At 34.7% G+C, this 26,066-nt stretch overlaps 2 protein-coding genes across 5 annotated transcripts; both read right to left on the bottom strand.

Moving 5' to 3' along the window:
* Window positions 1–274: 274 nt before the first annotated feature.
* Window positions 275–25,697, bottom strand: MYL1 (myosin light chain 1). Of its 4 annotated transcripts, none has more exons than XM_050751422.1 (7): window positions 25,379–25,697; window positions 12,601–12,628; window positions 8,521–8,664; window positions 4,333–4,506; window positions 3,807–3,884; window positions 1,144–1,186; window positions 275–588 (listed from the first exon to the last, which is right to left on the bottom strand). In XM_050751422.1, the coding sequence occupies exons 1-6, from the start codon at window positions 25,649–25,651 to the stop codon at window positions 1,158–1,160; spliced, it is 726 nt and encodes a 241-aa protein (XP_050607379.1). In that variant the 5' UTR covers window positions 25,652–25,697; the 3' UTR covers window positions 275–588; window positions 1,144–1,157. The 4 variants fall into 4 exon arrangements, with proteins under 4 accessions (XP_050607379.1, XP_050607378.1, XP_050607381.1 ...); XM_050751421.1 differs by having other exon boundaries at window positions 275–600; window positions 25,379–25,693; XM_050751424.1 differs by lacking the exons at window positions 12,601–12,628; window positions 25,379–25,697 and adding exons at window positions 12,881–12,905; window positions 13,648–13,764 and having other exon boundaries at window positions 275–600.
* On the bottom strand, window positions 16,830–22,903 carry LOC126932525 (ATP synthase subunit f, mitochondrial-like). The gene has a single exon (XM_050751433.1). It carries the CDS (start codon window positions 17,820–17,822, stop codon window positions 17,556–17,558), a length of 267 nt encoding a protein of 88 aa, XP_050607390.1. The 5' UTR covers window positions 17,823–22,903; the 3' UTR covers window positions 16,830–17,555.
* Window positions 25,698–26,066: the final 369 nt, after the last annotated feature.

Below are 26,066 nucleotides of genomic sequence, written 5' to 3'. Positions count from 1 at the left end.
CAAATCTGAAGAAAACTGTTTTTCGCTTTAAATTACCTGCATAGTTTTTAGAAAAATGTCTCTTATCCAGTTTGAATTTCCTCAGATTTCTATTTCACTTTTTCAATAACATACGATTATCTTTATTATTCAATTTGTTATTGCTATGTAGACTGCAGTGATTTCTTCTTTTAAAAGTTTATAAATTGTCAATATTCTCTACATTTAACAAAATAATTGAAGTTTTAAAAATTATTTTCATTAAGAAAATAAAAAATGCAATGTGACTTTAACATTCCAGACTGACCAAAATTGTTTATTGATTTATTGTTTTAAGAATGTTTGTTGATTCATAGTAGATAATAAAGAATGGTGCTTGGATTTGAGATTGTCAATATTTTATTATTCTCGTCTAGAGCAGCAGATACTTTGTGTGGTATGAATACAATTCAGAGAAAAACTGAAGATGTATAAAAATTCAGGGAGTTGCTCAGTCTTGAACAGTCCAGATTGCTTTGTTTTTCTGAATGATGGTAAACAGATCTGGAGAGTTTGTCATGGGTGTGATTAAAATAAGTTTCCAGACAGTCTTCCTAAACAATGCTTGTTCTGTAAAGAAAACTGGAAAACGAATTAGATATTGATTGCATCTTTTCAGGAATAAAACCCCCGAGGAAATAATGTGAAGTGTAAGAGAATAAAAAGCACAAAGCGAACCAGCACTTAAAAGATGAGCCATTTCCTAGTTGTAAGAACCTGGTTGCAAGTGCTTGAATTTGGACTGTTATAACATGGTTTTCTAGAGCAGAAACTGTTAAAAACTACTTTAGCTATCCAAAAAACATTTGCCTGTGCTTTTATTAGTGTTCTGTTCCAATTAAATTAATCAACTAGTCTCTGGTAGTCCACTGCATAATTGTATTACAGTCACAAAGATAGAATTTATGAATGGAAACAAAAACCTCATAAGTTTTGCTTATACACTCATGTAAAAATGCTTTATTTCTAAATAACCCATCTCAAGGTGTTAGTATTTTCTAATTAAATAAACATCTCTTAATTAAGAACTAATATTAATCTACAGCATATAAACTGAAGCTGTCAAGTTTTAAAAAACACAGTATCAAGAAAGCCTTAAATATTAAAGAGGGAACAGGTATATACCTTGAGAGCTCCATTCAGATAGACATGATGTGCTTGACAAAAGCTGTAGGGGCAAAATAGACAAAATAGACAACTTAGAGTTAGGAAACAGTCAAATGTAATAAAAGAAAGGTTTAATGAGTTAGCTCAATCCTATTTTTAGCTGTAACAGTAGTTTCTTTTCTTTTGTATTTAAGGTGTATAGCTCATAATTCTTAGTAGTGGATTTATGACCTTTGCCCAGATTTTGCAAATTAATTTTTTGAATAAGTGGTACATTCACATACATTTTTATTTTTTAACATGGGGTCTCGTGTTGTCAAGGCTTGACTCAAACTCCTGGGCTCAAGCGATCCTGCTTTACCTCCCAAGCAGCTGGGACTACAGGCACATGTCACTGTGCCCAGCTAGGGTTAAAATTTTTTTTTTTAACATATGAAAGGATATATAACAACAAAGTGTTTCCCATCACTGTCTGCCAGGCAACTGGTTCCCCTTTTTATAGCTAAATTGACAGAGCTGTTTATGCACATACAAGAACACATAAATATGTTTCTAAAAATCTTTTAACACAAAATGGCATACTCTATATACTGTTTTGTATTTCTTTTTTCAATTAATAATTTATCTTATAGATATTATAACTGTACATAAGAGTGTCCCTGTTTTTTAGGGCTGCAGAGAATTTCACGTTGATACATGGATGGACATTCGATTGTTTTCACATTGATATGTTGGTGAAATTATACATTGATGGACATTAAATTGTTAAAAAAAATTGGCCATTATGAACAGCACAGTAATGAATAACCATCTATATATGGTCATCTCACTTGAGTGAAAGAATATCTAGAGACTAAGTCTCTCCAGAAGTAGATTTGCTGCTATTAGTAGTAACACATCATCACCTAGGGGTTTTAACAATATGCATTCCCATCAGTAATACACGAAATTGCCTGTTTCCATACCCTCTACTCAGCCCAAAGTGTGCCCAAACATTTAATCTTTGGCAATCAGCTTATTGAAAAATGATGTCGCAGTGTAGTTTTATATTATTATTATTATTTGAGATGCAGTCTTGCTCTGTTGCCCAGGCTGGAGTGCAGTAATGTGATCTCTGCCTCCCGGGTTCAAGCGATTCTCGTGCCTCAGCCTCCTGAGTAGCTGGGACTACAGGCGTGCGCCATCACGCCCAGCTAATTTTTGAATTTTTAGTAGTGTCAGGGTTTCACCATGCTGGCCAGGCTGGTCTGGAACTCCTGACTTCAAGTGATCTGCCTGCCTGGGCCTCCCAAAGTGCTGGGATTACAGGCATGAGCCACTGCGACCAGCCGTCAGTGTAGTTTTAATTTGCATTTTTAAAAATTATTAATGTATTTTTTCATTTTTTCATTTTGTTTCCTATGAATTGTCTGTTCATGTACTTGCTAATTTTCTATTGGATATGATATTTTATTTGTAGTAGTTCTTTTTTATTAGGAAAATTAGCTCTTTCTGATATTAATTGCAATTTTTTTTTTCTGGTTTGCTATCCGTCTTTTGACTGCTTTAGTGGCTTTTGCCATATAGACTTTTAAAAGTATGTGTTTAAATTTGTCAACATTTTCAATGCCTTCTGGTTTTTGTGTCACTGTTAGAAAGAAAAAACTTAATCATTCCAAAGTTATAAAATGAATTCTTCTGTGTTTTTTGTGCTCTTTGTTTTTAGCTTTTACATCTCACATGTAAATTATTTGAAATTTGTCCTGGCATAAAATTCAGATTTGACTTTATTTTCTAGATGACTGTCCACTTGTTCAAACAATATTTATTGAATGATTCTCTATGGAGTGTATTTATGGTAATAGCCAAATGTGAAGAATTGTCACATTAAGAATTAAGAATTAAAAGTGAAGTTTAATCAAGATTGTCAGTGAAGATAAGCTTGGCTAAACCCTTTCTTTTTGTCCTCTTCTCCCTCCTTTCCTTTCTTCTCTTTTCTTCCCCTCTTGTTCTCTTCTGTTCTATGTTTTTCTCTTTTTGTCTTTATTTATACGTAACTGGGTTCATTCTCTTTGGGGACAGAAAAATTTTTACATTTTCTTAAAAAAATGTAAAAAAATTAAATTTGTAAATTATATTATGCATCTTTGTTTTGTGTAGTGCATTGCTTTCACACCCTCTGGGTGAAGCTGCTATAACTTGGTGGTAGGATTTAAACAATTGGCAACTGTGGGATGACTTTCATTAAAGCAAGAACACTAGACAAGGAGAAGAAATTTTAGTACCAGCCTGGCCATCAGTTGTTTGACCTTCACCAAGTAACTAAACCTCTTTGGCCCGAAGTTTCATTTTCATAATTGCTTCATACTAGTAAAAGACATTGAGATTTCTTCAAGTTTAATATTCTATTAAATTTGATTCTGACATCAGCCCTGTCTATCTCATAGGGATGTTTTGAAGAGCTAACAAAAAATATATGTGAAAACACATTTTAAGCTTAAAAACAATGCACAGTATTGCTAAAACACACTGGAATAAATGTTATTTATATGTTCAGATCCTCACATATCTTTTTAGAGTTATGCAATTTGTTGTCATATGTATGTCAATTAGGAAGGAAGAGGAAAAGAAGTTCAAAAGGAGCCCATCATCAATCTGATCAGTTAAGAGTTGCTGTAACCACCAGTGAGCATTGATTCTACCTTCATAGTTGATGCAGCCATTGGAGTCTTCTTGACCTGCCATCAGAGCTTCCACTTCTTCCTCTTTCATCTTTTCACCTGATGAAACAAAACTCTCCTTTTAGAAAGAAGTCCACGTGGTATTTTCAAAATCCACCATAGGTCATCAGCCAAGGGCTTCTGGAGACTAAACTCTTGGCATATAGGAATTGTGACTTTCCCATTCTTTTGGTACTTAATACATTGTCAACTAATTGGTTTTTGAATGAGTTAATTAAATACAAATTATCCCTTGTCATACAAACTGTATCCTATAAGAACTACTATGCTTTCCTTTACTTATTCATTACCAATATTTTAAGTTAACATTTTCACCAAACTCACTGCCACTGAGGCCAATTGAAATGGTCATTAACTTTTGACTATTTTTTTTCCCCCATTTTCCCTTTGTAGTATTTCCTCCTATTTTGGTGATGACATGATTCTCCTGTCATGTTCTTTTCTGTATATTCTGTCTCACTAAGTCCACTGAAATAAATTCCCTTACCCAGGGTGGCTAGAACATGGCGGAGTTCAGCACCCATGACTGTGCCATTGCCTTCCTTGTCAAAGACACGCAGACCCTCAACAAAGTCTTCGTAGGTGCCCTGGTCCTTGTTGTTGGAAATGGCTTGCATCATAGGCAGAAATTGTTCAAACTCAATTTTCTTGGCATTCAGCTCTGTAAGAAATTGCAATTTTGAGGGTTATTAGCTACCATAATACTAACTCTGAGTCACAATTTAAACTTCAAAAGTTATTCTAGGTTATCTGAAAAACCTTGACACAGCTTAAATTTCAGCTGGTAAATTGCTAAAATATCAAGAATATGGTAATAGTTAATAGCATGAGGGTTGGAATTCCAGTGCCTGAACTTTTATTCCTAGTCTACCATTTGCAACTCTGACAGTGCACAAGTTAACCTTTTTGTGCCTCAAGTTATCTGTAAAATAGAGATAACTAATAGGGTTATTGTGAGAACTAAATGAGGTAATGAATGCAAAGTTTAATATAATATCTAGGATAAACTGATTGCTTAATAAGTGGTAGCTTATTTTTAGTATTGTCCATTTAATATTTCCCATAAATACTTGCAAGCCATAGAAAAATGCACTGAGATACAACAAACTCACTAGTGGATTAAGACAGTAAAACTTAACTTCAGTACATATTCCACCTTTGTCCCCAGCTTTTGGAGGGCCTTCCCTTTCTTTAAATTTTAAGTAATTTAAGAAGTTTACAAGGAGAGAGTGTGTGTCAAATATTCTGTGATCTCCCAACTTCTTTGTACCTTAGAAGCCTGGAGATGATAGGCCTTTATTGTCTTCTGACAAGGTAAATCTTATTCATGGAAAATCTAGACAGTCTATTTTATACTATCCAGATGTATGCAAATGGGTAAAGTTATGTATTCACCAAATCAAATCTTTTTACTACTCTTCTATATTTCTATTATACGTTATTTATACTTTTACATTGAAATTATATTGAGTAATATTTAAAAAATTAAATTTGAATGCTGAATAAATGAGTATTTTACCAAATAATTTTATGAAAGATGGATGTTTGCTAAGTTGGAAAGTGACATTTAAGGGTTTCAGCCAGGTTGCAGTGGCTCACACCTGTAACATCACCACTTTGGGAAGCCAAGGCAGGTGGACTCCTTGAGCTCAGGAGTTTGAGACCAGCCTGGGCAACATGGCAAGACCCCATATCTACAAAAAAAAAAAAAAAAAAAAAAAAAAAAAAAAGGCCAGCATGCTGATACATGCCTGTAGTCTCCAGCTACTTGGGAGGCTGAGGTGGGAGGATTGCTTAAACCTGGGAGGTGGAGGTTGCTGTGAGCCAAGATCACGCCACTGCACTCTAGCCTGGATGACAGTGTGAGACCCCATCTCAAATAAATAAATTAAAATTAAAATTAGATTTGACTGGGTGTGGTGGCTCACACCTGTAATCCCGGCACTTTGGAAGGCTGAGGCAGGATTTCTTGAGCCCGGGAGGTTGAGGCTGCTATGAACTATGATCATGCCACTTATTCCCACCTGGGTGACAGAGTGAGACTCTGCCTCAGGAAAAGAAGGAAAGAAGGAAAGAAAGAAAAAATAAAAATAGGGTTTGTCCTATTGCTTGCTCACTTGATCTCATGCTCTCGGCTTTTCTGCACGGTATAATTGGATATTTCCTTCCAAAGAAAATGAAGTCAGCAGGCTGATTTTGAGTTTTGTTGAAATCAAGTTTTCTTTTTCTAACAAAGGAAGGTCTCCAAAGAATTTTCAGTTGTCAAGGGAAAGAAAAAGATTATTTGTTATCTCACGCCCCTCTCTGTTTCCTAATGGCAAAGATAGACAGCCTGAATATCTATTTGAAAAACTTCAGTTTTGTATCTCTTTCAAAAATTATTTTTTATTGACACATACTTATTGTACGTGTTTATGGGGTAAAGTGTGATATTTGGATACATGTACAATGTGTAATGACCAAATCAGGATAATTAGCATACCGATCACCTCAAACACTTATCATTTCTTTGTATTGGGAACATTCAAGATCAACTCTTTTAGCTATCTGAAAATGAATTGCTGCTAGCATAGTCATCCTATAGTGCTTTAGAACACTAGAGCTATTCCTCCAATCTAGTTCTAATTTTGTATTCACTAACTGACCTCTGGCTGTCTCTTATTCCCTCCTCTCTTCATTAAAGATAGATGTTTAGTAAGTTGGGAAGTGGCATTTAAAAATAAGGTTTCTGTTGGGTGCAGTGACTCATGCTTATAAACCCAGCACTTTGGGAGGCCAAGGAGGGCAGATACCTGAGCTCAGGAGCTTGAAACCAGCCTGGGCAACATGGCGAGACCCTGTCTCTACAAAACAAATTAAAACAAAACAAAAAGTAGCTGGGTATGGTGGTGCACATCTGTAGTCTTAGCTACTCAGGAGGGACTAGAGCACGAGAATTTATTCAGAACACTAGAATTTATTCCTCCAATCTAGCTATACTTTGGTATCTATTAACCAACCTCTGGCTGTCTCTTATTCCTTCCACCCTTCCCTGTCTCTAGAAAGCACTACTTTCTACTTCTCTAAAATAAAATTTTTTAGATTCTACATATGAGTGAGAACATGTAGACTTATCTTTCTGTCCCTGGCTCATTTTACTTAACATGATGTCTTCCAAGCTCATCCATATTGCAGCAAATGATAAATTTCATTTTTTATGGTTAAATAGTATTCCATTGTATATATATCTCTCTCTCATATTTTCTTTATCCATTCATCTGTTGATGGACATTTAAGTTGATTCCATATCTTGGGCATCGTGAATAGTGTTGCAATAAGCATGGGAATACAGATTTTTTTTTTGACATACTGATTTCCTTTTCTCTAGAAATATACCCAGTAGTGGGATTGCTGGATCATATAACAGTTCTATTTTTAGTTTTGTGATAAACCATACTATTTTCCACAATGGTTGCACTTACATTCTCAGCAACAGTGTATAAAAGCTCCCCTTTCTCTGCATCTTCCCCAGCATTTATTTTTTGTCTTTTTAGCAATGACCATTCTAAGCGGGTGAGGTGGTGTTTCATTATGGTTTTTAATTCATGTTTCCCTGGTGATTAGTGATGTTGAGCATTTTAAAATATACCTGTTGGCCATTTGTATATCTTCTTTTGAAGGATGTCTATTCAGTTCATTTGCCCATTTTTTGATTGGATTATTTGTGGGGTTTTTTTTTTTTTTTTTTTTTTTTTTGGCTGTTGAGTTTCTTATACATTTTGGATATTAATCCCTTGTCAAACAATTTGCAAATGTGTCTTGTCTGTTTTGTTTGAGTGTCATTTTCTGTTAGACTATTATGCTTTTCAGTAAAACCATTGGGATTAAAAGTAATTTCCTTATTCTAGAATAATGACTGGATTTCTGGATGGAGTAAATGACTTCTGCAATTTTGCCACTTATATTTCTCACTTATTTTTTTCCTAGGATTATCCCTGTGCTCTGTCTTTTGACACCCTGCTTCTGTCCACTCATAGAAGCAGTGTGTCAAAGGACAGAGCACATGGTAGGCAGCATGTATTTTTCAGTTGCTTGACAAAGTTGCAATTTCATTTCCACAGCTTTTATTAGAGAAGTTCTCTAGAACTGTGCCACTGGAATTTACTCAGAATTGTTTATAAAGTGTTTTAAGTCATATTTAACATCTTTGCCAAAATGTGTTTTTGCCTTTGAAGATTTGAAGTCTGAAAAAATGTGCAGATTTGGATGTTATTTCATTAGCCTTTAATTATGAACATTTGAAATGATGATAGCATTAGGTATTATTTCTAATATCTAAAGTTAAACATTGACATTTGACATTAGATATTATTTCTAATATCTAAAGTTAAACATTGACATTTGACATTAGATATTATTTCTAATATCTAATGTTAAACATTGACATTTTATCATGCTTGCAAATTCTCAAATGAAGTTTAACTTATTTTGTAAAGAAAAAGGCTGAGACTATATGGCTAAGAGGCGCACTTACCACAATCAGGAATAAACTGAGCCCTATTACGTGAAACATTTTTAAATCAATCTCTCTCTCTCTCTCTCTCATACACACACACACACACCACACATACCACACACACACACTGCTGCACACTTCCCTATACTTCAACACTTCTTGGAAAAATTGATGGGTTACCTTCATTGCTGGGGTTTCCCAGAACTTTCCTGACCTCTGCATTGGTGGGATTTGTGCCCAGAGCTCGAAGGACATCACCAACCTGGCTTAAGGTGATCTTGGAATCACCTGTTCTGTCAAACAGGAGAAATGCCTCCTTGAATTCTGCAAAAAGCAAGAAGCATTAGAGTGCTTTTTTTCTTCCTCTAACCTATTAAATCTAACTCAATCAAAAATTCAGTTCAAACTCTTCTGTTTTACAACTTTTGCCAACTGTGCAAGTTGTTTTCCTGGATTCTCTTTTTGTATCTCCAACTATCATTGGCAAAAACTTAGCATTTCTTTTTGGGATTATTTTAAAGCAGCATTTCCAACTTTAAGTTGCCTGTTGTTGTTAATCAGATATGGAAATTGGGGCTCCTAGTCATATTCATATTTTCTTTACCTGCCTGGAAAGCAGGATTGGGTTAAAAAACATTCTAAGGCCCTGAGAAATTTTAATAATCTCTCATATAATTAACAAGATTAACAAAATTTCAAAAAGAACAAATTTTCAATCAGGCTCATGGTATGTGAGGTTAACTCAGACTTTTCAAATTATATAGAAAAACCTCCTCTTGAGGTACAAATTTCCTAGGTTATCCCTTTAACCAGTTTTCTCCAGGAATACCTTTATTTTTCAGGAAAAATTTAGAAAGGTGAGACAAATCCATACATTCTATAGTTTGTTAACTAATTTGTGACTCTATTAGTCTCCAGGTGTAATCAATTCAGAAGGAGAAATATTTGTTTTGGTATGATAATACCATTGTTGCTGTGAGAATCTCTTTATACTTTACTGTTTTTTCAAATAATACATATGACATATGTTGCTATATCTACTTCAGAATTTCGGTATGCCTTGTAATTACAATTTTATGGAGAAAATTGTAGATTCACATGCAGTTGTAAGAAATGATACAGAAAGATCTCCTGTATGCTCTGCCCAGTATCTTCCAGTAGTAACAGTTTGCAAAATTATATTATCACAACCAAGATATTCACATTGGTAGGCTCCATCAATTTTAGTCACATTTTCCCAGTTTGCTTGATTCATTTTGTGTGCATGTGTGTATATTAAGTATACACAGCCATTCCCATTCTTTTCTGAATCATATTTTAAAGTGTTCTCTATTCTAATTATAATAATTGCATTGCTTACTTTCTCTAAATTTCATCATTCTCTTTTGATAGAACTGGTTTGACTTTCAAAATTATAGTGACAAAGAGTTTAGAAATGTATATCAAAGACAGAAAGGGGTGCTACTATGAATTTGGGGGCCAGGAAAACCGTTTTAATTAGGACTTATAAACTAGATTACATTTTCTGGGAAACCCAAAAGTACTGACGGTGACTTGGAGTTAATATCAACAATACTCAAAAAATCGTTTTTGAATAAATTGGTAAAAGTGAAAGCATTTTTTAGGCTATCAGTGGTTTCAGATCAAAAGGTGCTGTCTAGATAGATTACTCAGCAAAATATTCCATCTTACTATTCCTCCATATCCTAATCTAACATCACACTGACATTATATTCACAATTCACTGCAGATCATGTTACCATTATTTGTTAAAAACTTCCCCCTCAAATTCTATGCAGTTTGGCTACAGATCAATTCCCCACGCTAGAAAACTTGCTGCAGGCACTAAGAAGTCATTAGTCAAATATTATTTTTCATCTTTCTAAGGGACATGTGAAACTGAACTATTCTTGTTACTGGCTTCAGGCTTTCATGAACAGACTGCTCAGCAGGTTCACTATTACCCTGGTCAGATGCCGAAGTGGAAAGAGGATTTTATGGGCTGTAATAGAATCACTCTGACATTAACACTTTTGGTGATTTAAAGGCAGAGACCAGAAAGACACTATTTTTCTTACTCCAGATTTTTAACCCAAACTTTAGTTATTCTCTTGAAGAATTAATACCAGGGCTGGTTATACTATTTTCCAGGGGCTGGTTGCCTGTTTCTTTTTAATAAAATTTGATTTGGATACAGCCATTCCCATTTTATGAATAGTCTATGGCTTTCTTCACATCTCAGTGACAGAGTGGAGTTGCTTTTACAGAGACTATACTGGCCGCAAAGCCTAACTTATTTACTATTTGGCCCTTTTAAGAAAAAGTTTGCTAACTTCTGGTGTATAACAGTATTGTTCTAGAACTTTTTGGTAATAATGGAATTGTTGTCATTCTGGGCTGCCCAAAAAGGTGACTATTAACTGTTGCTCTTGAACACTAAAATGTGACTAGTGCAAGTGAGGAAAATGGATTTAAAATTTTATTTTTAATTAATTAAAGTTTAAATAGCCACATGTGCCTAGTGTCTACTGGACAGCACAAGACTTAGACCTTTAGAATGCTGTAATTTTCCAGTTTTTGCCCCTTTTCCTTCAATCCTGTGATAGATTCCAATAGAGCAGCCATGAACACAATTCTTTAACTGCTAAACAATGAAACAAACTAAAGAATACTTTCATTTAAGAAACTATAGGTTTTCCACATCATTTAAAATGCTGGCATTTGTTTTCCTGCCACAAAGAAAACAGTACGCTACACCCATGTTTACTGAACTTCTGTGTCTGAAATCTATTTCACAGACAGAATAAAAGGTTTAATGTTCAACATTAAATCCTCGCATCCTTGCAAGGGTTTTTAAGTCTTCCCTTGCTTGATCCTACAATAGTTTGGTCACAACAACTGTAAATGAGCCATTTGAGAGGACTGGGATGCAGCGGGTGACAATGTAGCAGCATCACTAGTAAAATGCATTAAAAATCAAACAAATTATAGTAGAATCACCAACTGTTTTCAATGAGAAAAAAGTCCTTCATGTTATAATTTCAAATAATCTTGAGTTATGAGTCACTAAATCATCTAATCTGTCTACATGAGGCCATCAACCATGATGCAGATGCATGTGAGTCTGAACTACAGTAAATATCCCTTTTTTCTCAATTTGTGTTCAAATATGAACTATTTCAGACACAGAAACAGACTTTAAGAATAGGAATCCTTTAGGTAGAGAACTGAGTATTTGAATAGATTCTTATTAATCACCTATAATTATAATTATTTATATTTTGCATATCATAATATATGTAATATAGACATACTACTTATGACTGATATTCTAATTTATACAATATTTTGAAGCTAATTTTTTCTCCTCCTTCCATCTATAAGTTTATTTATGTCTCAGTTCATTTAGATATGTGACTCTTTCACTCCGTAAAACATTCCTCACTGTACTTCCTAGAAAACATCAAGCTCCTGTGGACTAATGGGATCTGTCGGATCCAAAGACCCAAAGGTGAAAACGTTGACTTGTTAGGGAAACTATTCAGATTCTCTTGAATCTTAAGAGTTTCGAGTCTCCTAGCTAGTAATTGTTTTTATAAAATAAATTTTTAATCAACTTAAACTAATGTCAGATTTTGATCCTGGCACTAATTCTTTGAGTCATTGACAAAGTCTTGTCACATCTCTGGACTCTGTCTTGCATGTCTCAGGGAGGGGTTAAACCAGGATACATTTAATGTTCCTTCTATAGTTCTATGATAAATTAATCCTTCTTCTTTGTTTCTGAATTCATTTTTATTCTACAACTCACTATGTTATCCATTGAAATGATATAGTTTTAGTAATTGGGCAGTTTTATAATCAATTTTATTTTTCAAATTGACAATTCAGACTTGTCAAATCCCTCTTTAGGGATTATATTAGCAATTTAGCCATCTAAAATCTACTATATATATATATATAAAATCTCTCTCTATATATGGTATTATCTATTGTATCAAATTGGTTTTATTTAGGTATCAGTAAATATAAGGGCCTATTCTGTGGTGCTTATCTTGTTAAACCTTTGATTACTGAGTATCAGCGAGGGTTTCAGGTTGAGCTAATTTATATTTAGAGTGATCAAGAGCAATTTATATTTAGAATGGCAACACCAGTGGGGATAATTAGGAAGAGCTAATCTCATCCCAAGGGAGTTGGTTTTCACACATGCCATCTTTATGAGTGTGCACATTTAACAACCATAGCTTTTAAACTTACCATCCTGCTGTTCCTTAGAGAACTCGATCTGTTAGAAAGAAATTGACCACAAAGAATGTTTTAACCAAACAAAAATGTTCTGATTTTTAGTTGTATCCAGCTCATTCCCTGAGTAATCTTCAAAGTAAGCTCCAAAAGTCAGCCTACTTTTCAGAGTTCAGGCATAGCTTGGACACTAATAGGTTGAGCTGCAATGAAACATGCCTTGAAGATAAGTAATATTGCAGAAACTAGGCAGTGCTGTGCCTACATCTGTAGCAGAGAAACTCAATTCACTTACCAGCAATCTGGTCAGCACTGAAGGACTGCAGTGGCGAGGAAGAGAAAGAAAAAACAAGTACTCTTTCAAATGCATTGACAGAAGAATGAGTGCTGGTTGCTCTGAGATTTTTAGGAAGCTATGTAGGTGTCTTGGCATAAGAAGGTTGCCTTAGGACACTTTTGAATCTAGGAACATAAAAAGCTATTGCAAAAGATAATTAGGGAATATCTTTCTGTATCTTAATGATTTAACAAATGCTACATTTAATACTTCTAGGAAAATCTACAGTATATTTAAGATATGTCTAATAAGATACACATTGTTTGAGTACAGATATACCCATTAAAAAGACTACCTTAAGTCTGTCTTCTATTTAGCTAGTACTTAAAGAAAAGTATACAAAACCCAATGCATCAAAAGCTGTTTACTTAGTTTTAGCTATCAGCATCACTGGATTGTATTTTAAGGTATAATATTTTGCTGTAGCTACAGGTTTTTTTCTTCTAAATTTAGGTATAATGAATCTTATGTGATACAGCAAGAGTTGGTGAAGCATAAAGCACAGCTCTTGGAAGTAACATGTATTTTTCCAGTTGATAAACAACTCTAATTATTTTCTTCTATCTTTAATGGATATCAACAAAACCCAAAAGTAGATACTAAAGACTCATATTGAATATGTTCTCTCCTCAGTTCCATTCTTTGCCTATCTTTCTTCTCAGTAAGATCATATCCTCTATCTATTTTCTCCTATAAATGACAAATCATTGTCTCATACGACCCACCATGATGGAGTGGCTGGGCTGCAACACAGCAGGAAAGCCGAAGAGTGAGTTGAGGGTTGCTCCGGTCCCTGAGTGGGGTCCTCCCTGGCTGAGGCTTCCTTTTATTTCTGGGCAAGCTTTGACCTCACAGCTAGCATCAGGTTTCAGAGATAAGTTGCCACACCCCTTGGAGAGTTCTTTAGCTTTCTTAGGGCAAAGGGAAAGATGGATCTGTACCCTGAGAGCTATTTTTAGGTGACTAGAACCTGGGAGTGGACAGCCATAGTGAGATGGAAACCTGTCAGTACTTTTATGGTCTTTATTTCCAAGAAGTTCTCTTGGAGCATCTTCTTTTAAGAAGCTTCCTATTTGTTCGATGGCAGAAGAGCTTAGAAGTTCTTTAAGGTCTTGGGCCAGACCCTTCTCTTGATGACCGTGGATTTTGAAAACTTCTAGTCAGCAAGTTTTGGTATTAATGCAAGTTTTTGAATGGGACTGGTTTGGGGTTTCAAATGGCAACTGCTATAATAGAAGGAACATCCTCTGAAGTGCTATCCTTTATGGTAAAGTTCAGAGGACTTGAAAAGGCCGTGCACATTCTGCATGTTTCTTAGGGCGCACCCAAGTGACAATCTGGTTGGGTCTTGCAATCTCCAATTAAAGATCACTCTTTTGCAAGCATAATCTAAACCAGGAATAGTTTTGATCTCTGCTTTTCACCATTCTCCTTTAGTCTCCTGACGTTAGGTCTGGTTATTTTCCTCCCTCCTTGTTATCTTTATAATGGCTGAGTAGTCATATTTTTTTATTTTCAGAAGTTTTTCTGAGCAGAAAAGCTGATAGATCATTTTTACATTCTTTTTCTCTCATCGTATACATTTTTTTTTTTTTTAACTACGCATAAGTTCTTACTAGAACATGCTGTTTCTGTTTCTGCTTCTGCCTTGGCAAATACTCTATGGCTCAGCCCCTAGACCAAGAAGGCAAAAGAATGCAAGGCAGAGCTTGTGGAATGCAAAATTGTACTTTATTTTATTATTTTTGAGACAGAGTCTTGCTCTGTCACTCTGGCTGGAGTGCAATGGCACAATCACAGCTCACTGCGGCCTTGAACTCCTGGGCTCAAGTGATCTTCCCACCCCAGACTCCTTAGTAGCTAGGACTACAGGCATGTGCCACTGCACCCGATTAATTTTTATTTTGATTTTTTGTAGAGACAGGGTCTCGTTAGGTTGCCCAGGCTAGTTTGAACTCCTAGCCTCCAGCCATCATCCTGCCCAAAGTGTAGAGATTACAGGCATGAGTCACCTTGCCTAGCTAAAACTGTATTTTAGAATTTTAAAGGTATCTAGGGGATTGGCCAGCAATGGGTTTTCATGGTAGCTTACCTGAAAATAGCGGGCAACTCCCTTCTGGAAATGGTATTGGGAAAAGTGGTACAGGGAAAGATTCTCCTAGGATGTCCGCTAAAGTTCAGACAAAATATTTATCAGTTTTCTACATGTTTAAAGCAGCTCACAGGCATAATGTATATTGGAGATTAATTGTAACTTGAGTACTGCTTCAGCAACTGTTTTTAAGGGGATGGTCACTTCTAGAAAGACATATACTTTGTAGCTTCTCCTCAAACCATTTCAGAAGAAATCAGCACTTAATATACACATCTCTTCTGGCTCTAAGTTTATAAGTAGTGAAAAAAATCTCATAGAATCTTGAGTCCCAAAATGAAGATTGAAAATATAATTTTAAAATTATTAGTACCCAGGTAAACATTTTCATAAATAGCTTGACCTTTTATTGGGAACTGAAATTTAATAGAAAAATTAAAAATGCTTTGAATCATTAGGGGCAAATGGAAGGGAAAGACAAAGGTGGAAATGTGTAAGCTTTGAATATTACAAGATTTGGAATCTTACAATTTTTGACATAAATGAAAGCATCAGAGCCTACCATGTTATCTTTGTGTTCTTTTTTAGTTTTCTAATTATATTTATGTAATTACATTATTAAATTTGAATTGTCTTATTGAGAACTAGCATATATCATTAGTTGAGCTAATAACTATAAATAATACAAAATTAACCATCAAAATTGCCCTACTAAACATAATTATTTTCATATTTAATAATTTTTTTCAGGTAAAAAAGTGTCCTTGCCTAGATATAAAATATGGTTAATCTGTGTAAAATCTATTGAGTAAACTGGAAAGTAAGTTTAAAATTTGTATTTAGGGCTGGGTGTGGTGGCTCACACCTGTAATCCTAGTACTTTTGGAGGCCGAGGCAAGCGGATCATCTGAGGTTGGGAGTTCAAGACCAGCCTGACTAACATGGAGTAAACCGTGTCTCTACTAAAAATACAAAATTAACCGGGAGTGGTGGTGCATGACTGTAATCTCAGCTACTCGGGAGGCTGAGGAAGGAGAATTGCTTGAACTCCAGAGGCAGAGGTTGCGGTGAGCCGCCTGGGCAGCAAGAGTGAAACTCCGTCTCAAAATAAATAAAATAAAATAAAATAAAATAAAATAAAGTAAAATAAAATAAAATAAAACGTTTTATTTATGCCAGGTGTGGTGGCTCATGCATGTAATCTCAGCATTTTGGGAGGCCTAGGTGGGCAGATTACTTGAGACCAGTAGTTTGAGACCAGCCTGGCCAACATGGTGAAACCCTGCCTCTACTAACAATACGAGAATTATCCGAGCCTGGTGGCATACGCCTGTAGTCGCAGCTACACAGGAGGCTGAGGCAGGAGAAACACTTGAATCCGGGAGGAGGAGGTTGCAGTGAGCCGAGATCGTGACATTGTACCCCAGCCTGGGCTACAGAGTGAGACTTCATCTCAAAAAAAAAAAAAAAAAAAAGTTGTATTTATGTTATGAATAAGCTATTCCTAATGACTTAGATACTATAAAGTTTGTTATTAAAATAGAAGCAGTTAAGTGATATGCAGTTGTTAACTGTTTCACCCTAGTCTTTCTTCATACCTTTGTCACATAGAGAATGCATTTAGATTTTTTTGGGTACTTACTGAGAATCAACATAAATATTTGAGCATTTTATTTGACAACAGTAGGGAAGGCTACAGTATGGTCTAGAGAAAAAAAAACTGTAGTTTAAAAACTAGAAGACTAGATTCTGTGCTCATAGAATAAACGGGAAATCCAATTTTTTTCTCTGGCACACTTTTTTTTTTTTTTTTTTTTTTTTTTTTTTTTTTGAGATGGAGTTTCACTCTTGTTGCCCAGGCTGGAGTGCTATGGCGCGATCTCGGCTCACTGCAACCTCTGCCTCCCAGGCTCAAGCGATTCTTCTGTCTGGTTTACTTTCATAAATGGCACAACTTATCTTCTCTCTCTTCCTTGGGGTTATAACGATGGGGTAATCAGTCCTTTGAACAAAGGCAAATTAATTGTGTAATATGAATACACAATGTCGGCTGGTTTTCGCTTGAGTTCTCTGTCATCAATTAGTTTTAAAAATCAGATTTACCTTTCTTCTCTCTGGAATGTTCTCTCATTGCTTCTTTTTAGAAATTAAATATGCGACAAGCCCTGGTAACATTTGTTTCCCTTGAGAGAAACGTTTCCTCTCTGTTTTCCCCAGTATTCAACATCACCCAGGTCTTCATCCCACTGAAAATTTTTTAACTTTCTTGATTGTAAGCTTCTGGGAAGCTTAGGCCATTCCCGAAGTCATTTGTTCTTGATGTAGACCTGGATGTGAGCCTACCCCAACCTGTCTCCAATAGAGCACTTTGCTTGCCTTATTTTTTATTTTATTTTATTTTTACACGTACCAGTCATCTTTTATTTGGAGGTTAATTCCCATTAGGACATGAAAGGATTCAGCAAGATAGAGATTGTGTTCCTCACGGAGGGGCTGGGGCCAAGGTCATGGGGTCAGGGGGTGGTGCAGAGTGTGTCCCCTTCAGTGGTATTTGCGGAGCCGCTCGTGCTTGAGATGCTTGTAGGAAAGGCAGTAGTTGAAGAGCACGTAGCATGCCAGCACCGTGGTAATCCCCGAGATGCTCCCCTTCCTCACGTTAATGTACTTGTTGTAGTACCAGTAGTAACCTCTTCGAAATGCTCCAAGAATGCCACTAGGGCTGAAGTCTCGCATCAAGATCCAGCTTGGCAGCTCCCCCAGTTTGACCTCCAGAAGTTTCTTGTCCTTCACTGGTAGGACTGACGCCATCTTGGAGTCCTGGTGTCTGCTGTATGCTTGCCTTATTCTTAGGATTTATCCCTCCATAACTCTCTGTAGAATACCTTGCCTATATTTGAAGCTCAATAGATTTTCATTAAGTTAAAATCATTAGAATATGTATATCCTAAGCTCCTATAAACTTCTCCTCTAGAAGGTTGTGTACCATGAGGGAAAAGACTTCAACTGCTCAAAGTTAGCATGCTCATTTTGAATTATTGATATATGTACCTTTATATTTCTAGCACCTTCCTTTGGATTTTATATAAATGTTTTTGACCTGGACTTCTAATTTTCCAATCCCCAATTTTTTTTAAGGCTCTTTTAAATTCTAGCCTACATATTTATCTTAGACTCTTAGTAAACTAGTTACATTCCACATTTTTATGATTCGTGCTATCATTTCATGTTGGATTTAGGTAATAGTAGTCTACAACATACTGCTACTAAAAAGAATTTTTATTACAATGTTTACAAATTCATTTTTACTTGGAGAAGCATCTAATAGTAATAATGAGATTAAGTTAACTGATTAAACATCATACAATGTATCTATTTGGTTGGTGCAAACATAATTGTGGTTTTGCCATTACTTTTGTACCAACCTAACAGAAAGAATTGAATTATAGAAAAAAATATTAAAATGCTGTTAATCAAACAGGCTCTGGAATTGATGTAGGGTAAGCCTTAGTAAAAGAAGAAGAGCTGTAATTAAAGATAATTGAGGATAATTGTAATATTGAAGACTGGGAGAAAATGCCCTGGGAAGGAACATGGACTACATTCTTCAAAGAACTCGATGGTCCTTGCAACATACAATGGGGACTAATGACTGGAAAGGCTAAAGAAGCTAATATAATCAGGGCCAGTTTTCAATCAAAGAAAACACTGCTGTATGCTCTCTGATTTAACGCCTGGCAGAGAGACCAAAGACCTGGATGTATATAAATCCTTAAACTTACTTTACCTAATTTTCACTCCAACCTCACAGAGTTTCTAGGAACCATCATAAAAGGCCAGGAAAAGCACTATTTTGGAACTTTTGGGAGTTTTGTGCTTCAGAATAACTCACTTAAGTCAAAGGAAATAAATATTTTTGCATTTTTGACTTCAACATAGGACATACTTAGGCTAGTATATATCTAGGCTAGTTAGTATAATATGGTATAAACAGGGGAAATTAAGAGTATTGAGAATATGGCACCAGCCCAGTTTCTCTAATATAAGAGAGATTAGATGGTTAGATTGCATAAATTGATCTGGTCTGAGATAAAATATTTAATTTTGTGCTATGAAGTCCTAGATTAGTCAACTGAATTCAGTCACATAAGAGCAAAAACTCAATTATTAAAATAAAACAATTCAGACCTACAGGAACTAAGCTAAGTCTAGGTGAATTTTAATAAAAATCTAGAAACACAACCTGTTACACTTTTTCTGTTTTCTCATTAGCTTTCTCATGATTAATAATTGATAAAGAAATTTAAAGTTTCTTGAGAGCTGCCCATACTTTTGTCTCCTTTGTGCATTTGTTTGCATGTAATTTCTTAAAAACCTACATTGTGTTTTTGTTCATTCTTTTATTTTAAAAAATTCTTTGTGTGTTTTAAGACATAAGTATCTGCTTCTTCCTATTTGGAATAAAAGTTCCTTTTGTGACAGCAGGGATAAGAATATTGGCATTGCCATTCTGGAGACTTCGAGAACTTGTGGAAAGAGAACTAGATTGGGAATTTTGTTTTAGCTTTCTTATAAATTATGTGTCTTTTGATTAACTTCTCTCATCTAGGCTATAGTTTCGTCAGCATAAAATATTCTACTGCACGATTTCTAGGATTTCTTATGTTTCTTCAAGGTTGTGAGTTTTCCATCCTTTTGTCAGTAGAATCTACTTCAACTCACTCATTTTAATGGAAAAGGAAAGATGCCTAAAAATTCAACAGGTAATATTAGTCTGAAGTAATTTAGATAAACAGGAATTAAGCAAAACATAACTTCATAACACCATATTCAAGCCAGTTGGATTTTTTTGATAAACAGGAGACATACTCCACTAGGCATTTAATAGGTACTTTATCACAGTGAAAGGAAGAGCATAAAGTTGAGAAGATGTAGTTACATTTTTAGGGATGCTTTTCTTCTCTGGCTTCACTTCACTGTTATTAATTTGTGACCAGAATAGCCAGAATTTATCATCCATATAATATACCTTTTAACTAGTATAATTGAAGCCATTTCTAATTTTATATTGTAATTTTTGCCCTTCACATTCTGATTTAAGGTAAGAAACAAACTGTAGAAGTTGATATAGAAATAAACCACAGAAGATCTTATTTTTATATGAAAAGTATTTCAGTCTGAAGAGCAGCAGAAGAAAGTGTAGTATCAGCAGACTAAATATAATCCTTTCCACCATGAGTCAGATGGTGCTTAATACTAGGTAATTATGGATTGAGTTCTAAAAACAACTTGCCAGGGGTTCATTTGCAGCACTAAAATGCCGAGAGCTAAATTTGGCACGGTCACTTTATGGTCTCCTTATCCCGCAAATATTTAGTTTTACTTAAAAGTGTTATTCACTATTAATTGGTGAACAAATCTCTTATTTTCAAAGCTACATTTTCCTTTCAAAGACATTATCCTTCAAAATATAATTCTAGAGAAAATTACAAAATGCCCTTTAATATTTTCCCACTTCTCCCCACCTGTTCTCTTCTGTTACAGCATAGATATTTGAAAGAGGAAATGTGATACTGATACCTAGTAATAGTGTCAAATAATTTCCGATTTGCTCCTGAGGTTATATTCACATTGCAAATGGATTAATATTACAATTGGCTAACATTATAGTTGTATTAAAAATTAATTTGAACTATTAAAAGGCCAGAGTAAAAGAAAACAAACTTTTAAGATTATGTACGGAAAAGTTAGAAACAACCTATACATATTTTTACCTATGTTTTTCTAATTAGAAATTGACTACATGTGTTCTTTTACTCAGAGTAGTTAGGGTTAAGATTTTATCATATTATACATGTGGCATTGTATTTCTGCATACCATCCCAAAGAATATAGGTTGGGATTTCCAGTTTAAATAATGCTGTTTATTTGTAAATAGAGATCTCATACCCTCCTTAGAATATTAGCCTGATGGCAAAAATTGAAGGTCATATTTGATGTATGTGTATTTAATTGAACAAAAGTACTAAAAAATCTTAATCAGTTTCATTATATCTAATAGCATTTAAAAATATCCATTTTCCATTTACAATATCCTATAGGAAGATGGAACAAAAGGAGTAGGAATATTTCTAGGTTCCTGATATTGCACCCTCCTTCTGTAAAACAGAACACCCAAGTTGTCAGGTGCTAAGACAGGGAAATGGAGAACAGAATAGTAGTGAACGGTCAAGGTCAAAGTCTTGGTGAACTTGCTCTGATGTGTCTGTCATCCCCTCTTCTGGTTACACAGGACTGTGCAGGGCAATATAAAAACCACTCTACCTCATACCCTTAAGAGTAAAAAGGGCTCCTTTACACATTCTTAGAAACGGTAACTTACTTTTTATAAATGAGGGTGATAGTTTTGGATATGGTTAACACAGTTGACTCTGGATTTTGCTTGCTAAGTTAAACCCTAGGTCCATCACTTAACTACTTATTTGATCATATGTATAGCACTTACCCTCTTTTAAGCTCAGTTTCTTTACTTGCAAATTGTGGACACCACAACTTCAGTGTAATATTGTGAGGATTAAATAAGATAACATGGCAAAGAGTAAATTCACAATGAATATTGGTTATTGTTACAAAAAGCTTTATAAACTTCAGAGCCTTTCGTGGAGCATGACTTCATTTGATTTTTCTCAGAAATTCTTCTAAAGGAAACTGGATTCATATTAGTTTTGTTAAAAATAAGAAAAAAGAACTTACAGGTGAACAAAAGTAATCCTATACCTGGGCCAAAACAAATTGGGTGCCACAATGCATATACAACTATCTGCCTCCATTGAATCCCCATCAGTAAGTAGATGCATTTGGGAACATTAGATTTCTACCTTATACATTAAATTGAAAGTTTAAATCTTCCCAAGCATGTGGTCAATTGTTGAAGCAAGATTTCTTATTTGATAGTTTCTGTCAATGCATTCTGTACGTTTACCATGTTTTATAATACCGCTCACAATATCTAGTCAGGACTGACCTGATTAAGTGGTGAATGCAATGAGAATTAAAACTCAAACAGCACAGTGAGAGACATAATTCACAATACCATCACCTCACAGCAATACTGCCATACAATGCATGCATCATGCAGAAAATTTACTTACACATTGAAGATCTAGAATCTAGGCACATGGTTATGTTATTACTTTCATTATTTTACTTGGTTGCAGTTTTGAACAATGTGTATTCTTGTTTTTGAACCTACAACCATACTTATGCTGGGTTTTAATTCCTGTAACGGATTCTGTTAGGCTGTGTTCTTTTGGTCTGGCATTGTTACTGGAAGTATTAGCTCTCTGAAGGCAAAGAGTGCTTAGAACCACCAAGGACAATAACTTTAGTGTTCAAATATCAATAGTACTTTGTTGTTGAAAAGGGTACTCATAGAAAATCCATTAGGATTGGACATCAAGTAAGCATTCCTTCAGAGAGTATCATAAAATTTGTGTCAGAACAATTGAAGAAATGTTGTAAACTAATAACTAACAAACCAGGAAATCAGGTTGGAAAGCACATTTAAGAAGGTGATAAAACTAATTAATTATATTCAAGATTATTCAAGATTTATCGAGGAATCAAATATATGGCTATTAAATATAGTATGTTACAATATGAAACATAGATATTAGCTGGGAATACTATGGAGAAATTAAATTTTACCATGGCTGTGACTATAGTACTACACAAAGGCAGTTATGATTAAACTACAGCATTACTCAAAGTCTAAGGGACAGCTAAGTTTCTAATCTTATATGATTTATGAAAGAAAGTTTATAATCCAATTAAGTTTTGTTCTTTGTTGAATTTTTGGGAAGTTAATGAATGCATATAACAGCTCTATTAATTTCTTTAAAGTTCATTTTCTCCGCTTGAAAAAATTGTATAGCTTTTATGAGGTAATATATCTAGAAACATTATTAAGTGATTAAAAGCATAATGTAAAATGTTTTAATGTATGTTTTAATTAGGCCTGTTACCTCCTGGGATAAAACTAAAGCTTATAAAATTCTCAAGTTGTATCAGTTTCTTGGCTGTGCTAGAATACATCTAAATATGCACTGATTTATTTCATATTAATGAACGCAAAGCATTGAAGACATTTACATTTCTTTACAAAAGTGTGTTAGTTTCCGTTTGTTTCTCTTTTTTTTTTGTCTGTTACAAATGGGCCTTCTAAATGGAAGATAAAGGTTATTTTTTTGTTTGTTTGTTTCTTCAAGAGTCATTTAACTTCTTTTTGATTTGTGTCCCTTACTGGAATCCATCACATCTCTTATTCTGCAATGAAATAATAAAGATGGAGCATGCCCCATTCTCACTGAGACACTCCAGGGGTATTTCCTTCTTTTGCTTAGTTGTACAAACTCATATTGTATCCTCACAATATTACACAGTATTGAGCTTGTACAACTCAATTTAACATATTGACAGAAGAATAAACAATTTTTCAAGATTCTGAAAAGTGTTGTTTCTCTGCTGACTATGAATAAGTAATTGGCTTAATTTCTGGATTAGAAAAGAGATGTTTTGTCTTTTCTTGGAGATCTCTCACCTGCCAAACTACATTTTTATTTATGTACTCATTCTTACACAGTCCTCAGGGAAGAAAATTAATGCCTGTTTTTATTAGACACTTTGTTTGCTTCTTAGGTAAAGAGGTACATCTTCTTTTCTTTCCAGAAGTTTGTAATACCAGATACAAAAAGATGACATTGTTTTATAAATCACAATAAGTATAAAAAGGAATAGCTTTGACACTGATTCATATTTCTAATGTTACTATAGAGTGAAGAGTTAAAGATGAGGGACAGTCAGAATTACTATCATGGCTATGATCTCACTGTGTAATGTAGTCAGTATGCATATGTAAAGGATACATTAACTAGGATTGCTGGAGATGAAAAATTTGGTTTCCTCTTAAAGAACTGTATACATGCAGTCCTCAAGGTAGAAAAACATTTATCAGAAGAGCTGACATGCATTTTATGTCCTCCTAAATCGATATACATTAAGAACAGTTCTTAACCAATATTATATCCTATGACCAATTTTTTTAAATACTTCAAATACCTACAAGCTAAAGATTAAATATTTGTGATAATTTACTTATATTTTAAACAAAATTTCATGTTTAACTGGAATGTTATACAAATTATGAATATATTTAACTTCATTACATAATGTCTAAGGATGATCTAACTAAATATTTTTGGGTCTTAAAAAATTCTTCAGTTATATTAAATAATGAAATGTTTGTTTACGGGTCAGCATCATAGTCACAAGTAAACAATGGTAAATTGGCAAAATTGAGATTTATTATGTATACAACTTTTGGTTTAAGTGGAAAGATCACCTCATGGGTACTTTTGCTCATTGGTTTTCCATATAAGGCAGGTTTCCTTAGATTAAAATTTTCAAATTGTGATATGAGCCAATCAGAGCTCAGTGAATGAAGAGAAGGTGCACATTTAATGAGTCACATCATTGGAAGTTAACAGACGTATCCATTTTCCAAAAGCAGATAATCTTTTGGCAATTGAGAACTTTGATCACAGCAAAGTGTTGACACAATAATTAATCACATTTTTCTTAGTTCAAGATCAGTATGCAAATACTCTAAGACATAAGCTAAAAGCCATGCAATAACAAGTTTTATAATTATTTTTGTTAGTTTCATTTAGAAGAAACTCACAAATTCTGAATTAAATATTGTGAACAAATAAACAAGATGACAGTTACAGTCACTGAAACACTTGAGTGCATAATTTTCTGCACTGAGATCTCATTTAGTGTTATATCAAATTTTATTAGGCAAAGCTGAAGGAAGAATTAACTTGAATTGCAAAAAATAGAGCAGCTGTCAAATACATACAGGACAACTGGGCCATCAGCTGTTTTTAAACTTCTGGAAATAAGTAGGGGCTAAAACTTTCCTTTTGATGTAGTTGTAAGGTAAGGGATCTGGTTTCCAGAGAGATTTTATTTAAAACCCAAACACTGGTTTAAGTATTCTTAAATGCAACACCGTTAAATATATATACTTTTCTCCTAAATAGTAAAAGTGCAATTTAGGGAAAAATGGAAACTTGAGAATAAAAAGTAGAGCAAGCACAGGTTTCACATATGATACCATACTCTAATAATCTTTGAAATTATATGCTGGGATTCATTTTTTAAAGCAGAATTCTCTTCTTCAAAATCTACCAGTTCATTAAATAATGCTATTCCTCTCAATGAAAAATACACGCCTTTGCAAGTTCCTAGAGTTCTTTACTATTGAAAGATGTTTCAGTGACCACACAATTCATCCGTTTAGTTACCTTAATGGCAGAGAGGTCAATTTTTTCTTCTTTGGGTTTGGCTGGGGCAGGGGCAGGTGCAGGTGCCGGTGCCGGTGCCGGGGCAGCCGCGGCCGCAGGTTTCTTCACGTCTTTCTTTGGTGCCATTTTTTTTTTAAAGGGTGGGTTAAAAAGAGAAGGAGTTCCTCCAAAAGAACCTGTCAAAATGATTCTTGGAAGAGGAGTGGTGGTTCGGTTGATCCACAGCCCAGTGTCTTGAAGGTGGACCCAGAGTGTTAAACGGTATAAGGGCATGCATATATATTTCACTTAGTGCCTAATAGAATCTTGACACATGCGGCTGGATTGGATAGTTCTCTAGTCAAGGGGGATGGCATTCCGGCTCAGGCTATAAATGGAATCTAAAGGGTCAGGGCTTCATCAATTTTTTTTTTAACTCTCTCTCCTTTTTTTTTCCCCCCCACACCTCCATATATAAAGGAGAAAGAAATATGACAGAGCCAGCTTCAGATCCTTTGATGACAGTGAGGTAGATTGACTGTACTTTTTCTTGGTAGAATTACAGTTCTGCTGAAGTTGTAAATCTTTTTTTCCCTCCTTGCCTAAGAGACTTTACTGAAGGATTCCATTTCAACTTGGAATTTTGTCAGGGAGTATCACCAACTTTCACACAGGTTCTTTGCTCATGCTCCTCCCTCATTGCCATAAT

The sequence above is a fragment of the Macaca thibetana genome, chromosome 12, assembly GCF_024542745.1.
Source record: "Macaca thibetana thibetana isolate TM-01 chromosome 12, ASM2454274v1, whole genome shotgun sequence".
Lineage (NCBI taxonomy): Eukaryota > Metazoa > Chordata > Mammalia > Primates > Cercopithecidae > Macaca > Macaca thibetana.
The sequence above is the reverse complement of the archived record's forward strand: the minus strand, read 5'-3'. Positions and strand labels throughout refer to the sequence as shown.